Raw genomic sequence first — 18,174 nt, forward strand, 5'->3', positions numbered from 1 at the left:
ATTTGTTATAGTCAAAAGACATGAAAAATCTCAAAACTCATTAGTTACTCAATAATTTATGATAGCAAGGTACCAATTGTGTGTGTGACCCTTGTGGTAACTTTGCACCCACTGATCACTGTCCACAATGGTGCATGTACATACATAGCGGAGAATACACAATACTCTGAGCTAGGAACAATGTGGTATGTCTAAGTATTTATTTATGTAATCTGTAAAACATGTAGCATACTCTACCATGGTAAAAATTAGCGAGGGAAACCTAAAACGTAAGGGCCCTATTCCACGGGTGACGATTATCGTTTAAATTATCGTTACATCGTTCAGATCTAAACGATAATCCTTCGGTTGAATAGCAGTTAACGATTAAACGACAAACGAGAAATCGTTGATCGTTTAATAAGACCTGGACCTATTTTTATCGTTGCTCGTTCGCCAATCGTTCGCATTGAATAAGACGTCGTTCGGACGTTCACAGTAGCAAAGAACGCAATAGTGACTACAAGACGACCGTTAACGATTATGCGAACGATAATCATCCCGTGGAATAGGGCCATAAATGACCGCTGTTATATTAAGTAACTTCTCTTTAAATTCCTAACATATTTGTAACATACTTTACTTACCTGAGAAATATAGCTCTAAAATCTTAACCACTTTATGTCTCACTTCCTTGCAATCTGTTATCCACTTCCTGTCGTTAGGGAAATTCTGTCTCTAGTAATTGACAGAGTAAACAGCACAGAATATAGAAAGTGAGGGCGAGCATGTGTTCTGTGCAACAGAGAGAGAGAGAGAGAGAGAGAGAGAAAGATGAACCATTCATCCTGCTGAAGATGATTCAGAATGTTCTTGAAACATAAAGGCTTCCCAGTCATCTCTGACCACCCATAACGTTTTAGGCAGCTGTGCTTTTTGCTATTAGCAGTGCACTTACCGCTGTATGTTTACAGTGTTGTAGAATGATCTTACCCTTACCCATCCCTTTAGCTTGTCAGCAGCAGCAGAAGTTCTGTGCTCAGTGTAACCCCTTCCTTGTTATGCTGCTGTTATTGATTTCATTTCTGCTTGCAAAGCCAGTGCATCACTAGCACCTTCTCCCCTCACATGCTATCTATAGTACTGTGTAAATCATCCCCCAGCACAGTGCCAACCTGTTCAGTGCACGTTTACTAGCAGTATGACATGGCATAGCAAAGAGGAGTATGTATTATGATTGGCCAGAAAAGAATGGGAAAGGAAATGTGTGTGTAGTACTGGCAAAATGTCTAGTTCTAGTCCCACCTCTGAAACGGAGAGAATAAGAAATATCGGTTCCATATATTAACATGATACAAACGCAACAAATAGTGGCACCAAGTCTCCATCACCAAGGTGTCCCCCTTCGGAGCAAAATCAATGATCAACAGTTATATGTATGGTATATAATGACTATCAATCCTATTGATCATCCATAACAGACGCCAACAACATACAAAGGTGTAACAAGCATTGCATCGCTTTAACAACAACAAAAAAGATTCTACTGAATTGGCTTAGGTTTCTACAGGGTAAGGCTAGGTTCACACTGCGATTTCAGCATCCGTTTAACGGATCTGTTTTTTGTAAAAAAAATATTGCAAAAAACTGATTCATTTGTGTGCATCCGTTTTTGAACCAATTTTCCATTGACTTCCATTATAAAAAAAAAAAAAAACGGATTCAAACGGATGCGGGTTTTTTGACGCACAATAAAGTACTGTTGACACTACTTTTTTGACCGTTAAAAAAAACGGATCCGTTAAACGGATGCTGAAAACGCAGTGTGAACCTAGCCTAAGGAGTTCAGGGGCTAGTGATACAGGAGGGCAAATAACTGGGTATTAGAATGAGTAACCTTTTGTACCAAAATACCACACCCTAAACCTAGACAGGGTGTCTGCCCAAAAAGGGCATCCCCACACAATCCTGACCCACTCTCTACATCACAAAAATAACAGTCAGCATGGTGTCCAGTAAATGCATCAAGTGATAACCGCTAGAATTATCATATTATGCAAAGATAAATCAGCACAATCACAACACATATCATTATTTAGAATGACACGAGAACATGTCACTCATAATCAGTATAAGATTTATAAATGGCCCATAACATCCAACGTCCTGACGTGTTTCCACCTCACAGGTTTCATCAGGGGATTATAATGGAGTAAAGTTGCATCAAGTAATAAGATGAGTCCAAATGCTATGATTTTACCATAGGCCGAGGTATAATAGCAGGCGCACCGATAAAGCGAGAGTGCCAAAATCAGCTGATTGACAGGGAGCCCTAGAAGTTATATGGCATTAGAGTATTATAAAGAACTGTAAAAACAATTTGTCATTGCTGACATTCTCATCACTCCTGTCCTTATTGCCATCAGACAGCCCCTAAGTACGTGCATTTTCCAGCAAAATATTTTCTATTCACACCACATGCATTGCCTAGGTGATCCATTCATTAACTGATGGGAACTTAGTATAGAGATCTATTGTATAGCTAGTGAACACCAGTCTTGTGGATTGCAGTTATCACTCAATACCTAAAATCAATCGGGAGTGCTATGAAGGTGTCTGTGTCGCCCAAGCCTTAAATAGATAGAAAGGATTAACAGGCTGCTAAATGGCTGCAGTCTATTCAGGCTGTGCCTCCCAGGGAGCGGCTGCTAGAAAAAGTCTTATTCAGATACATTTATTGTGAATTACTGTGTGTGCTCAGTAGCTCTTCAATTGATAATTTGCACTTAAACACTTCCAATTATATAAAACAGAGCTGTCCAAATGTATTTAATTTTATTATGTGCCGGCAGGCTAAATAGCATTCATTTATTAGAAAGGAGTCTGTAGAGCTTGTTACAGATCTGCTGTAGTGCAACCTATGGCCTGTGAATTTAATAGTCTGCATATTAGAGACAGAGCATCATTCTTAATACGTTACCATACACATAGCGGGGGGATTTGTAATTTGTAACCTTTTCACATCTTTTTTTTTAACTTGCACATTCTCTATTCACTATACCCCCATGGTGGAGAAGTTGCAAAACACAGATAAGATAGGCAAAGTGAAACAAATTTCTAATTAGACAAACTATAAGCAGAGGGATTATAACTAAGTTCCCCTCCTTCTCTTTCTTCTTCTCTGGAACAGGAAGGGACCTGGGAACTACTTGTTGCTGTAGGGTGAGGGAAATCCAGCTTTCCCTTAATAAGATATAAAGAATCATATCTATCTATCTATCTATCTATCTATCTATCTATCTATCTATCTATCTATCTATCGTGTAAGAATCACTAAGCAGCACTCCTCTTGTAAGGATGCCAGTAGAAGGGTCATGACCACGGACCACAAATAGCTACAGTTCAATGAAAATCTACAGCACTTCCAATTCAGATGAAAAAAGTGACGTTTTTTATTCCGTGCAATCTTTGTTATGCCTTGCACGGATTAAAAAACTTCACTTTTTTTTCCTTTGAATTGGAAGTGCCGTGGATTTTCATTGAACTTTATCTATGTTTGACAGTGATACATATGATAAGATGGGAAAATTTAAACCTTTGATTTTTCTTATTTCAGATATTGAACAAAGCATTGAACAGGAAGAAGCCATGAACCGCTCTTCTGCTGACCTGCGCATCCGAAAAACACAGGTGAGACAGCACTAATAAGTAATTGAATTGTACTATCTATAGCTCCACGTTTACCTGCAGTTTTCCAGGCTACCAGTACAAAAAAAAAAACATGATCTTACACCCTCCAAATCTTGTATGCATACTGTTGCATACTTGTTTCTATAATTTATGCATACTGTATGTGGTATTGATGGAAATGAAAAGACGTAAGGCTGGATGCACACTTTTTGCAATAGTTTTTTGCATCCGTTTTTGCAAAAAATGGATGGAAAAACAGATGCATTTGTGTGCATCGGTTTTGATCTGTTTTTCCATTGACTTTCATTATAAAAAGAAATGGATCAAAATCCATCAGGTTTTTTTTTAACGTATACAAAATTAAGGTCAGCTACATTTTTCTGTACGTTAAAAAAACAGATACGTTTTGATCCATTTTTTAAAATGGAAGTCAGTAGAAAAACGGATCAAAACCCCACAAATGCATTCGTATTTTTCAGCCATTTTTTGCTGAAAACAGATGAAAAAACGGATTGCAAAAACGGAGTGTGAAAATTTGTCACACAGCTATCAGATATTCAAGAAAAATATAACATCATGGGGCATGACTAGGCAATTGCACGCCAAAAATGCAAGTCCCTCACAAAACACAATAGACCATTATACTCTGATAGTATTGTACACCTTAGCTGAAGGAGTGCTGCTGAAAATAAGAACCTATTGATTTTCTTCACACTCTGCTTTCCTCCTAGCACTCAACATTGTCTCGCAAGTTTGTAGAGGTGATGTCTGAATATAATGCCACTCAGTCAGATTACCGTGAGCGCTGCAAAGGCCGTATCCAGAGGCAGCTGGAAATCAGTAAGTTTTTGAATTTTTTTGTTTGACTATAAGGAAAACCTGATTGATCCATAGACCAGGCGGTACGCTTTTGTCATGCTGTTATCTAAAATACTGTAAAGCTCAAGCCCACTATAGAACTGACATTATTATTGTCATCTAAGGTTGACTGGAGCACTTTACTACTGTAACCATTTGGTTTCCAACTCTCATTTTAGGGGTCCCTTAGAAAATAATCGTTTTCCCGGGCAAGTGCTTATTTTTCTCTTTGTAACAATTTGGATTAATTTTTTTTCGTGTCCAAAAAAAAATCCATTTCTCTTCTAATCATTGCTGTTGTATTAACGTCATTATCACCCATTTACATTGTAAGATTATCGGCTAAGTTCACACTACGTTTTTGCAATCCGTCTTTTTCTGCAAAAAATTGATGAAAAAACCTGATATATTTGTGTGCATTTGTTTTGATCAGTTTTACAATTACCTCCAATTTAAAAAAAAACGGATCAAAACGGATCCGTTTTTTTTTTTTTAACGTACACAAAACGTTAGTCAAACTCTTTTTTTGTGTCCGTTAAAAAAAAACACATCCGTTTTGATCTGTTTTGTTTTTTTTTAATAATGGAAGTCATTGGAAAAAGTGATCAAAACGGATAAACACAAATGCATCCTTTTTTTATCAGTTTTCTGCAAAAAAACGGCTTGCAGAAACGCAGTGTGAACCAAGCCTAAATCAACACCAAGGTTTCAATGCATGATATTTAAACTTGCAAAGAAGGGGTCTCTTGTCCATATAAGACAGTTCATCTAGATATAATAGCTGGTAGGTTACAATTAAGTCTCCGATGATCTGTGATGATTTGTGTGGATGATGAGAGGCTTGGTGCACTGTAAGGTTTCAGGAGGTCATGTGACTGGCGGACAGCTCTGGAGATGTCTGATCATTTTCATAAAGGAGACATCATCCCTGCCACAGCTCATATTTATAGTGACAGTCTGCTGAGAGAATGACTGAGGCAGGAAGAAGAGGAGATGGAAGAATATCTCTTGGGGTTGGATGTGCCCTTGAGTTCTGCCAGAGGTTGTTCTATGATTTGCAGGACTAGCCTATTATTTATATGGGAAATGAGAAGTGTCCTGTTTGCTAATACATGAGGGCACCATGGAGTTAGAAGACTAATAGGTACATGGCCCTGTAGGCTATAACTGGCTCTCTGTCATTGTTACTGATTTGGATCCTACGTTGGAAATATAGAGAATGCAGAAAGAGCAATCAACATGTCCTACTTTAGGCATTTGTCCAGACTTTAACAGATAGAGTCTAAATGGGAATGTAAGGATTCTTGTCAGTTTGTCAAGTAAATATGTCTGGACTTCATATAGTTTAAATGGGGCTGCAACTTTGGTGTTCTTATTATATTATGTCTTCTACTTACAATACAATATATTAACAGGAATGCTTAACTGGGCACTCCGGCGAAAATCTTTTTCTTTCAAATCCACTGGTCTGAGAATTTTATATAGATTTGTAATTTACTTCTATTTAAAAATCTGAAGTCTTCCATACTTAGCAGCAGCGGTATGTCCTGCAGGAAGTGGTGTGTTTTTTTTCAGACACAGTGCTCCCTGCTGCCACCTCTGTCTGTTACAGAAACTATTCACAGCACGAGAGGTTTTCTATGGGGATTTGCTACCTCTCTGGACAGTTCCTGTCTCGGCCAGAGATGTCAGCAGAGAGCACTGTGTCAGACTGAAAAGAAAACATTTCCTGCAGGACATACAGCAGCTGATAAGTATGGGAAGACTTGAGAATTTCAAATAGATGTAAATTACAAATCTATAAAACTTTCTGACACCAGTTGATTTGAAAGAAAAAGATTTTCGCTGGTATACCACTTTAATGGGATTACATGCATTTCCCTTTATTTAGTCATTTTTCAGCTTACCTAACCTGTATTGGGTAAATATTTCCCACATTAGGGACCTTCATCTTTTCTCTGTAGCAGAGAGTAGCTGCAAAGGGCCTGACATCAGTGTGTATTAAACAGACAGCTAATTTAATTTTACAATGGCAATTTAAAAAAAAAATAATTTCCCATGTGGTGTCACTGTAATGGAATTTAAATGGGCAGAGACATGTCAAATGTTTTGACTGGTCAGAGTCTGAGCTTTTTTTCTGTAGGTGTATTACTTCCAATATGACACAGTGCTCTCTGCTGCCACCTCTGTCTGCAACAGGAACTGTCCATAGCAGTAGAAAATCCCAAAGTCAGTGCTTATAGATTTTCTCTTTTGTAATTTGTTCTTAAAAAACCTAATAAAAACATTGAACCAGAATACCTCTCATGCTTTCCAGACTGGAAAGAATACAACACTTCTGGCAGGACATACAGCAGCTGATAAGTACTGGAAGACTTGAGATATTTTAATAGAAGTAAATGACAAATCTCTGGCATTTTTTGGCACCAGTTGATATGAAAGAATTTTTTTTGTTGAACTACCCCTTTTACGGTAGCTTCAGACACACAGTATCACAGCGGATTTTCTGCTGCGGATCCGCAGCAGATTAGATCTAAATAACTGAACACAGCATCAAATCTGCACCATCAAATCTGCTGCAGATCTGCTGTGGATCTGTGGCAGGTCCGGTGTGTGCAAAGGCACCCTTAACTTAATGGAATATTAAAAACACAGTGTGAGAGCCTCAATGAAGTGTGTAGGTGTCACTGCATGAACAGCAAGCGGTTAATTGTTGGGCTCCTTTCCAGTACTGGCCCTATAGCTTTGGCCTCTACAGTAGATATATATTGGCAACCAGTAAAACCAGTAACAGAACATGACTATACCTAGAGAACTATATATATATTTATATATTTAATAATGCCCAGCAATCTCTCTATGCACTGCGCAGAAGAACATTGAAATATATTTCATAAACATTCTTATTTGATGAAATTTGCAGAGTACAGGCAGAAATACCAAGGCAGAATATGTACAGTACTGACTTGTAGCAGACAACACATGACTCAATCTGGCCCATCCATCTGGCTGTGCATTGCGGCCTGTGGCCCAGAGCACTTTGCGTGATTAAAGTTAGGCCAATATTGATAATGAGTTACATATTTATGTATTTTACATTTTTATATCATTATAATAATGACAAGTAGAAGCAGCCACCAAGAATGCTACTAGTAGTATTTTATTTTGTAAGTTCATTTAACAAGAAAACGTAAGTAAATCCTTTAGAATGAACAGGGTTTCTGCATTGGTTATTAATAAAATGTCCAATTGTCCTTTTCCTTCAGTGTTTTTTAAGTAGCCAATACACACCAAGGTTTTTGCATTTTGTAGCCTCTTCTGTACATCGTTTGCTGTTAACCTTGAGCACTTTCTTCTTACCACTTTCAGGATTGCCGGTTGTGCTCCTGGAGTGTTCTTACGGGATACCCACTTCTAGTGAGAATAGGAACATTTCAGAATTTTTAGAATGTATAGACATTTTGTCTGAACATGGATTGATATAAATCCATGTCTTTAGGCTGAAATCACACATGGCAGTTTTTGTGCCAAAAACAGAAGTGGGTCCAACAGGAAAGAGAAGTACAAGTCCTTCATTTCATTTGAATCCACTTCTGGCTTTTGCACAACAACTGCCATGTGTGATTCTAGCCTTAGCTATGCTTTTGCAGACTTTTGCTGCTTTATGTATCTGACAAGTCTTCTGAGAGATGTTTACATTAGGGCATGGTTCATACTAACCATTTTTTCCCATGTGTTAGTGACCAAAGCACCCATAAAACCCACACTTTCCCCTTCATCTCAGTGTATGGACATTACATCTGCTTGTGTTATTAGTTTAGTTAGATTGTGTTTTTTCCCTATATTGGGATGTACATAACAATCAGACTACATTGTATTAGTAATCAATGCAGAAATCCAGGTCATTCCCCAGGGTTCACTTACTTTTTTTCTTACAACTGTGCAAAGAAACTGTCATGCAGATGTTGGCTGGGTTTGTGGCAGAGGCAACCATTGTGTCCTATGACATGATACATGATGTGGTCTTTCACTGACTGTATTCAGAAAGCAGAATACTGTATGCATACATGATGGTTTTTTTGTGTGTACCCAGCTGGGAGAACCACAACAAGTGAAGAGCTGGAGGACATGTTGGAAAGTGGAAACCCAGCCATCTTCTCATCAGGGGTATGTTACCTCTTATTTCAATTATTCTTGAGATTTTTGGACTGGAATTCTATGGGCCGACTGTTCACCCTTATCTGTACACAACATGTGCACTTCCATTTTTAGTTGTAGTTTCTCATCGTATTTCTAAACGGAACATATCCTGAGATGTACAGAAGAACAACACAGAGCAGCTTCATCCCCCTATGGTGCATGGCTTGAAATCCAATAGGTAACAGAAACACATGAAGCCAGCTTTCTAGTTATGATTAGAGATGAGCGAACCTGGAGCATGCTCGAGTCGATCCGAACCCAAACTTTCGGCATTTGATTAGCGGTGGCTGCTGAACTTGGATAAAGCCCTAAAGCTATGTGGAAAACATGGATTTAGTCATTGGCTGTATCCATGTTTTCCAGACAACCTTAGAGCTTTATCCAAGTTCAGCAGCCCAAGCTAATCAAATACCGAACATTCCGGTTCGGATCAACTCGAACCCGAACCCGGTTCGCTCATCTCTAGTTATGATTTAAAAGCATATAGTTTCCTTTATTTCAGAAGTCATAGTGGGCATACAGTACATGGTAAAGCAAACTCTCAACAAGGATAACAGAACAAATTGATGCATTTCAGCTCTCTCTGAGTCATATTCAGCCATAACGTCCTTGTGATCTGGGGAAGGGGTAATCTGTATGCCCCAAAACACATTATCTGTTGGACCTAATAAAATATGGTCAGTGTGGAGGGACTTTTTATGAGATCTTCTATCTCATGACAATGACACGGGTCAAGGAAGCTGGTATGTTGAAGGGTCACAGAGCTTTCACAGGTCCCTCAGAACATATAGTGCATCACAGTCTATTTTGGGCAGGGTATGTTGTTTATAGTGCTCATGCTAACCCCTGCCCATGGGCATGTGAGGACTCCCCCCCCCCCCCCCCCCCCCCCATGTGGCCTTGTCTGATAAATCACAATTAGTTTTACATCATGCAGATAACTGGGTGCATGCCTGTCACCTACCAGAGAGACAAAATGGTACCTGGACGCTACATGGGAAGAAGGCAAGCTGATGGTCAGCAAGTTGGATGCTTCAGGCTCTATTGCTCATTATAACCAACTCTAAACCAATGGCCCAAGCTCTTAGTGGCAGCTCACAATCACTAGTGCAGCCCAGGCCAAGTTCATGTAATAATAGGTTTCCAATCTTATTCCTTGCAGATCATCATGGACTCTAACATTACTAAGCAAGCTCTGAATGAGATTGAAACTCGGCACAGTGAAATCATCAAGTTGGAAAACAGCATTCGGGAACTGCACGACATGTTTATGGACATGGCAATGCTTGTAGAGAGCCAGGTGCGTAAAAACTTAGGGCCATTTTTAATCCGTATGATGCTCTTTAGGAGGGACAGCTCATTCCTGGACTCTGTAAAAAGAAATTGTTCGGAAATATACTAATAAAGCCTCCCCATATTTTTCCTTTACTGTAATGATATAGGATTAATATTGCATTTATTGGGTATATAAATACATAAAATGGAGGTGCTCTGGTCAACAATTTGCACTCGGGCATTGGGTTTCTCACCCTCCCTCCTGTCTTTACTTCCCATGCTGCGTGTGGGATGAGCGCTCAGCTGGTAGGTGCAAACTATCTTCATGTTGTGTTTTTTAGTGTGTGTTTTGTGCCTATGTATGTGGTACTCATCTTTGAGACCGCCTATGTGTCCTGTTTTCATGGCAACAGCTAGTTGTGACTCATTTATAGTCTGCATGCCTTCTCCTCTATACATTATATAGAAATAGCCTTTATCACTATAATGTCTGGATTGACATACAAATAGCTAAGCCTGGAGCCAAATTTCTTATTTCACTCCACTAAGTACAATGTCATTAGATAGTAAAAATATGTGTGGAATGATAGGTTCTGTGGTTAAGAACTTGATAGATCTAAATACTATTCCATGCCAAAATTTAGTACATGCTAGGCCACATTTATATAGACAAAACTGGAACCCCCCAGAACCTACACATTTGGGCAGGGGTTGAATAAACTCCACCGCATTTGTGTTTTAGGTGCTATACTTGGGAATTGTGGACTCCCTAGTATAGAAGTAAAGGTTGACCTTGGACATCATGCACACGGCCATATCCAGAATCGGTATAAATATAGCGCCCATAGTCTGTTATGAGCCCATATAGTACAAAATAATTCTCAACACACTGTCCATCTCTTGCTGCTTTTCTCTCCTGCCTGCTCCAACCTCTTGTTCCTTGACATACTCTTGTTATATTGGTTTATAGAACTTACTTTTATTGTTGTCTCAATGCAGGTTAAAGCTTATTGGAGCAAGTGGGGCTGAAAGTCACCCACAGAAGAACAGGTAACATGCAAGTGATGAAGATTTAACAGCAAAGTATTAAGTAACTCTTTCTCTGGCCCTCTTCTGTTATCCCTTGCTCACTCTTCCTGTATCACTTTCTACTTCTCTATCTTCTTGCTGTGGTCTTCTTCTAAATCTGATCTTGTCTTCTGTGTTCTCTGACCTTTCTGATCTTTTCTGCACCGTGTCTTTCATGTCCATCTCTTATGGTCATTTGAATGTTTGTGCTACCCTTTTATTTGTCTCTGCTTACTGGATTGTGCTTTAAATCTTCTATTTTCTTCATGGTCGGTCCGTGCCTTGTTCTCTGTAACCCATGTCCTCGATATAAATCTCATTCTCTTACTAACCGATAATGCATGCTTCCTCTCTGCCATGAACATGGCTACGGCCACTTGCATGTGTCTGATCTCGTATGTCGCTTTTTTGTATTTCTCCAACTTCTCTGTGTTACTTTCTCTCTCTTGATGTCTTCCGAAACTTCTCTGGCTCCTTCTTTTTGGCCTCTTCTGTTTCTCCTTTTCCTTGCCCCCTTCTTTCTACACACCATCAGGGAGAGATGATTGATCGCATAGAGTATAACGTGGAACATTCTGTGGATTATGTGGAAAGAGCCGTGTCCGACACCAAAAAAGCTGTCAAGTACCAGAGTAAAGCCAGAAGGGTAAGTAGCTAGTCATGGTCACACTCGATGTTTAGCTAGGCTTTCCTTTACCAACAACTTGTTCGCTACCGTTGCTTTGTATCTAAAATATCTCGAGTGACTCAACCAACTCCCAACTATGCAAAAGAAAAAGTTCCAAACTGCTGAACCCTAATCATGAAGGTATAACACAAGGTCTTCATACCTTCTGATCAAGGTTCCATTAGGGAAGCGCATGTGATCCACTCCCAGACATTCAGAGCGAACAGTGTAAAGCAGAAAAATGATATTCCACCACAACTTTCCTATAAAACCAATAATCGTTAATCCAGGTTCTTCATAAAATACAACCAGAATAGCGTTCTGCAACGCGTTTTACCTGTTACATCTTTATTACTCTCAACTCCCAACTATCTGTGGCTCCAGCTTTTTGATAAGACCACCCCTTAATCTAGACCACATTTTTTGTGACAGATTTTTAGTCCACCATAGTGGCCATAGAAGACTACCTTTCAATGCAATTTTGAGTGGTCAGTTGAAGGAGGTTTCATTGTACACCACTGATGGAGTAATATGATAGCTGTACTCAACTACAGGATACCAACAAGGTCACTACTGAGTTCTGAGGTCTAGTTTATCTGCTGAAAGAGCAGTACCCAGCTACTCTTTCATTAGACATTCTATTAAATTCTATATTTGATGGCAAAGCTGTTTTTTTTACATCAAAATGATGAATGCTGGAACCCAAGGGACTCCAATATATGTCAATGGGGTCTGTCAGTCACTAGTGGTATCCTGCCATATGATAGATCTGGGACAGTGGATTTGCTTCTTTTATGGCTCCTTTTATGAACTGAAGCTAAAAAGCAAGTACTGAAACGAATGTTGATCACTCTAGAACCCTAATCACAGTTATGTTACTCCAGTGGTGCCCAACATTTTTTAGCTGGGACACAAAAAAGAGCCGGTCTTGCATATTTTTAGCAGTTAGTGGTAACTCAGTCCATAGCACAATACCACAATGTATATCCCATTTACTTGCTTCAGGTAAACCATTTTAGCATGTTTCATTGTAATATACATTTTAGAGCGCTAAAACATGTTGACGACTCCTTCTATCTTGTTTCTGCAGAAGAAGATCATGATCATTATCTGCTGTGTGGTGCTTGGGATTGTCATTGCATCAACGTTTGGAGGAATATTTGGATAGAGGACAGAACAGCAGCCGCAAATTGCATGTTCTGGACATAGCAGGAAATATGCGGTAATCAGTGCAAGCCGCTGCTGAAGGTGGGGGACTGACAGCGAAAACACGCTTCCCAAGAGGAGAGCCCCTCTGCATGACTACCCTGTGTGTAACCCAGCGCACGTACCCAGGGAGAGACTGTTTGCTGAGGGAGGGGGAGGAAGGGGTTTAAAAAAGCCAGACCACTGACTTGGGATTGGATGCAAAGCGATGCCCGTGCTACTTCCCTCCAAGAAGAGCATTCTCCAGCAATGGTGGATCCGGCTTGGTGCTTTTAGGGATCAATATAGGGTTAGATTTCCTGCACTGCCTTTATATTCTGTCCCCATGCCCACCAGATGCCTTTTAGGTTGGAGAAGGATCTGTCTCTACCACAGCCAACTAGACACCAGTGTTGGGCCAAAGTGCCAAGCAGAGCCAATTTTTATTCCACCATATTCCTCCCCCTCTGAACAAAAAATAACTTGGGACAGCGCGCTGGGACAGACCATGTTGGCCTCCCCTTTGCATGACAGGGGTTCAGTGTTTGGTTAAACATTTTAAGGTTGGAATATGTTTTGTGTGACCCTCGCCCTTTATCGACACCTCTCCATGAGAGGGGCACATTCCCATTTTTGTATCATGTGCATACATTTCCTTTTGTAATTGTGTGAGCAAGGTGTCCACCCGTGTGTGTATATGTCTCTCTAAACCACATATGCAGACGAATCAATGTGTGAGGAGACTCCTTGTGTACTGGAAGCTGTGGAGACGTCACAGTGGGGCAGGGAAGAACCATCCGTTCGAGTCTATGATGGTAAACCAAGCCCTGAGGTGCCTTACGGCTTGTGCCAGACGGGAGTTAACCCCTTTTAAAGTTAGGAAAAACTCTGTACTTTCCCAACTCTGAAGGGATTAATCACCAGCATGCTTTGTGAGGAGAGTTTTTATATTTGGTGTTATATCTTCCTGGTGTATTTTGTCTGCAGCCCACCTGTGGCATTTAATAAATGACGTGAGTTTGGGGACATTATGCGTCTCACTATTCATTGTTCCAGTTATTAATGTAACTAATAAAGTACAAGAAATGAGTAAGGCCTCATTCACGGAACACGGACGTAGAATGCATGTAACGGACTTCCCCCACCCCGGGCTGCATCTGTGATAAGATGCTGGGGCGGGGGAACTGTATTCATATGCACCGCATCTTATCAAAGATGCTGCCCGGGGAAGGGGGAGTCCGTTACATGCATTCCACATCCGTGTTCAGTGCAGAACAAAAATTGTGTAAATGCGGCCTAATGCCAACCAAACAACGACTTCACACAATGACATTAATGGTTAGCACAATGTATATTACCAAAATGCTAACAAAGAGGCATTCATAAATGTCACTGACTAAGCCAGCATAAGAAAAAGTGCACAATCTGACAATTTTACAGGGCAGATGATAAATTCCCCCATAACAGCCCACTGCAGCAAATCAAGATGGTAGCCTCAGATGTCATTTCGCTTAGGTCAAGTGAACACACAGACATGAAGGGGACACTGCACCGCAGGAAAAAAAAAATCATAGTTTTGGAGAATTGAGAATATTGACAAATTGTAAAATAGTTTAAAAAAATGTAAGCCTTCCCCCATCATTCTGTACTCGGAACCCCATAATGACAAAGCAAACCTTACATATTGCATTGACAGTAGGTGTAAGATGCTGGAAGACAGAATAGGGTCACACCTTAACCTACAGTCCACCCAACACTTGGTGTACTGGACACACAAATTGGCAAGAAGTACTCCTGACTATTGCCAGCAAAAACACAATAATCTTTGTTATAAATTGACATTCCCTGACAGCACACTTTGTACACAGAAGGCTAGACAGCATTTATCACCACACCTGTATACCATCCTTTACATGTCGTAGGGATAGCCACACCTGGGCCAGGAGCTGCCAAAACCAGGTGGTCCCTAAAGCTTAGGTAGGGATTTAACAGGGCCTTTCCATACTCACCTACTCACTTATCTGGCCCAACCACTTTTGTGGTGACTTTACTTAGTACTTAGTTGAAGCCCCTTTGGCAGTGATTCCAGCCTCCAGTCTTCTGCATATGATACCACAAGGTTTGCTCATCTGTATTTTAGGGATTTTCTGTGAATCTACACAATAGATCCTCTCATGCTTGGTCAGGGTTTATGGTCAGGGTTTATGGGGACCTGGTTGACACTTAAAGTGACTCTGTACCCACAATCTGCCCCCCCCCCCAAACTGCTGGTACCTTCGGATAGCTGCTTTTAATCCAAGATCTGTCCTGGGGTCTGTTCGGCAGGTGATGCAGTTATTGTCCTAAAAGACAACTTTTAAACTTGCAGCCCGTGCCAAACTGGAGTATCTGTGCCCTAACTTTGCACCATCCCTCCATCCCACCCTCTTCATCATTAGGAATGCTCCAGGCAGATTGTCTCCTATTCGTCAGCTGTGTGAATACTGAACATGGGCTGGATCGTAAACCACCTGTGCAATGTTCAGCATGTCAAAAATGTTCCAGTGGCATTCCTAATGATGGAGAGGGTGAGGAGGAGGGATGGTGCAAAGTTAGGGCACAGATACTCCCGTTTCGCATGGGCTGCAAGTTTAAAAGTTGTTTTTTAGGACAATAACTGCATCACCTGCTTAACAGACCCCAGGGCATACCTCGGATTAAAAGCAGCTATCCAAAGGTACAAGTGGTTTGGGGGGGTCAGATTGTGGGTAGAGAGTCGCTTTAAAATTGAGGGTCCATTTACACAGAAAGATTATCTGACAGATTATCTGGCAAAGATTTGAAGCCAAAGCCAGGAATGGATTTGAAAAGAGGAGAAATCTCAGGCTTTCCTTTATGACCTGATCTCTCTTTATAGTCTGTTTCTGGCTTTGGCTTTAAATCTTTGGCAGATAATCTGTCAGATAATCTTTCTGTGTAAATGGCCCCAAATGGTGCATTTACACAGAGAGATTTATCTGACAGATTTTGGAAGCCAAAGCCAGGAACAGACTATAAACAGGGAGCAGGTCATAAAGGAAAGACTGAGATTTCTCCTCTTTTCAAATCCAGTCCTGGCTTTGGCTTCCGAAATCTGTCAGATAAATCTTTCTGTATAAACACACCATAAGGCCAAAACATTAAATCTTGTATTCAGCCGGTTAAAGAATGTTGTCTCTGTCTTCCTTTGTTTTTTTGCAAACTCCAGGCAGCTTTCATACATCCTTTACTGAAGAGGCTTCTTTCTGGCCTCTCTGCCATTAAACCTATAGTGGTGGAGGCTGCAGTGATTGTAGACCTAGACATTTCTCCCATGATCTTTGGAGCTCAGCCAGTGACAAGTGGGTCTTGGCCACATTACTTACCAAGCATCTTTTCCCCTTTTTACTGGTGGGGTGGCCAGCTCTATGAAGAGTCCTGGTTGTTCCACGTCTTACAGGTATTATGGAGGTTACTGAGCTCTTGGGAACTTTTCAGGCCAGAATTTTTTTTTTGTCCCCTTCTCCAGATTTACACAGTCCTGTCTCTGAGCTCTACATGCAGTTCTTTCCCCCTCACGGCTTGGTGTTTGCTCTGATATACATTGTCAGCTGTGAGACCTCATATAGACAGAGATGTGTCTCTCCAGTCATCTGGATTTACCGCAGCTGACTCCATTCAAGGTTTAGAAACATCTCAAAGATTATGGAGATTAATGGGAGGAACCACAGCTAAATTTCAGGTGTCCTAATAAATTATTTGCAAAATGAGAGGCATTCATTTTTTTTTCTACTGTGTCATTATAAAAGGTCTGAATAATTATGTCCATGGGAAATTTAATTTTATAGTCGCTTTGCAAAAATGTCTAAAATTCAGTTTTCACGTTGTCATTGAGGGGTACTGAATGTAGAATTACGGGGAAAACTTTTTTTTTTTTTAGTACAAGGCTGCAACATAAAATGTGAAAAAGTGAAAGGGTCTAAAAAACTTTCTATATGCATTATATCATTCATGGCTTCTAAAGGCTATGCTCCCACTGCGTAATAATACTGTCGGAAGGCATATGTCTCATTAAATAGATGGCCGCTAACAATGATCAGGCTCATAATTAGCGGCCATGTATGTTACAAGATGTCCTTCTTACCCGATATTTTCCCGAAGTGGGAACATAGCCATAGACTGTAAAGCTCATAAGCAGAGACTGTTGTGCGAAATAGCACAACAGAGTTCTAAGAAAAGATGCTCCATCATTGTTAATGAACAGGACCTGCAGACATGTCCAGAAAGATGAGAAGTCCTCACCAGGTAGTTATTGGAAATTCACTTTTTGCGAGATAAATCCTTTTTGTTGCTCTGGTGAAGCCGAGGAACTCTTTCAAACTGCAACAACTATAATATCATATGAACTGAAATGGTGACATTCTGCTGATATGTCAGTTTATTGCTTACATTCACACTTGAAAGGAATTTATGTATAACATGGAAAACTCCTCTTTGAAAAGACATCTTCTAGGTTCAGCCCTACATATTTTTTAACCCTGACGCCCAATGACAGCACCCCTGGAGAGGACCTCCCACCGCAGGACAGGAAACCTGTAAAGATAAAATCTTGACACGCCTCTCCACACCTCAGTTCAGGTTTCCTGTCCTGCGGATGGGAAGCCTGTGAAACAGTCCCGATCCGGGATGAAGATCTTCGATACCTCTTCCACGCCGGCTGCAGGTCCTCCGGTGGCTGTTGCCTTGTGGGGCTCCCTGGTGGAGTAAGTCTGTCTCCGGACAGCATCCTTGAGTCTGGTGGGGGTCGGGACCGCTGCTGCTTCTCCCCGCTGCGCTCACCGCCGCTCCCGGCTTGTCGGGGCTCGCGCTGGGGGCGGTGTGGGGGCATGGTGGAGCTAGAGGGGCCATGACTCTGTCTCTCCGGCTATGCGTTCTGAGCATGCGCACGCTTCGCTGTGCGTAAGCGCGCTGACGTCGGCGTGCGTACGCCGTGACGTCACTTCCGGGTTTCGCCGGCAGTCTCAAAAGGCCGGGGGGAAGCGGCAAACAGCGTCCCACATGCCTTCAACGTCCGAGGCAACGAGACTCCCCACCAGCCAGCCTGTTAGCCTTCTGGATTAAAGCTAACACTCTCTCTTCCCAGCATGTCTGAGCACTCGGAGAGAGGAGAAAATGGACGCCATAGCCGCAAGTCCTCCAGATCATCCAGCCCGGTACCTGGGGGACAGGGGTCTACAACTGGGTGAGACAAACCC

The 18,174-nt window shown here is 41.1% G+C and overlaps 1 protein-coding gene across 4 annotated transcripts in view; it reads left to right on the forward strand.

Annotated features, from left to right (window-relative positions):
- The window catches only part of STX1A (syntaxin 1A), a 105,980-nt gene extending 92,039 nt beyond the window's left edge, over nucleotides 1–13,941 (forward strand). For 2 of the 4 annotated variants that reach the window (XM_069946301.1, XM_069946302.1), the window contains exons 5-10: nucleotides 3,596–3,669; nucleotides 4,401–4,509; nucleotides 8,621–8,694; nucleotides 9,890–10,027; nucleotides 11,606–11,716; nucleotides 12,828–13,941. In XM_069946301.1, coding sequence (XP_069802402.1) covers nucleotides 3,596–3,669; nucleotides 4,401–4,509; nucleotides 8,621–8,694; nucleotides 9,890–10,027; nucleotides 11,606–11,716; nucleotides 12,828–12,905 — 584 coding nt within the window. In that variant the 3' untranslated portion in view covers nucleotides 12,906–13,941. Of the gene's footprint in view, nucleotides 1–3,595; nucleotides 3,670–4,400; nucleotides 4,510–8,620; nucleotides 8,695–9,889; nucleotides 10,028–11,001; nucleotides 11,717–12,827 lie in introns of those variants that run through there. The other 2 variants (XM_069946304.1, XM_069946303.1) reach the window with 2 other exon arrangements.
- Nucleotides 13,942–18,174: the final 4,233 nt, after the last annotated feature.

This window comes from Dendropsophus ebraccatus, chromosome 11 (genome assembly GCF_027789765.1).
Source record: "Dendropsophus ebraccatus isolate aDenEbr1 chromosome 11, aDenEbr1.pat, whole genome shotgun sequence".
NCBI classification, from domain to species: domain Eukaryota; kingdom Metazoa; phylum Chordata; class Amphibia; order Anura; family Hylidae; genus Dendropsophus; species Dendropsophus ebraccatus.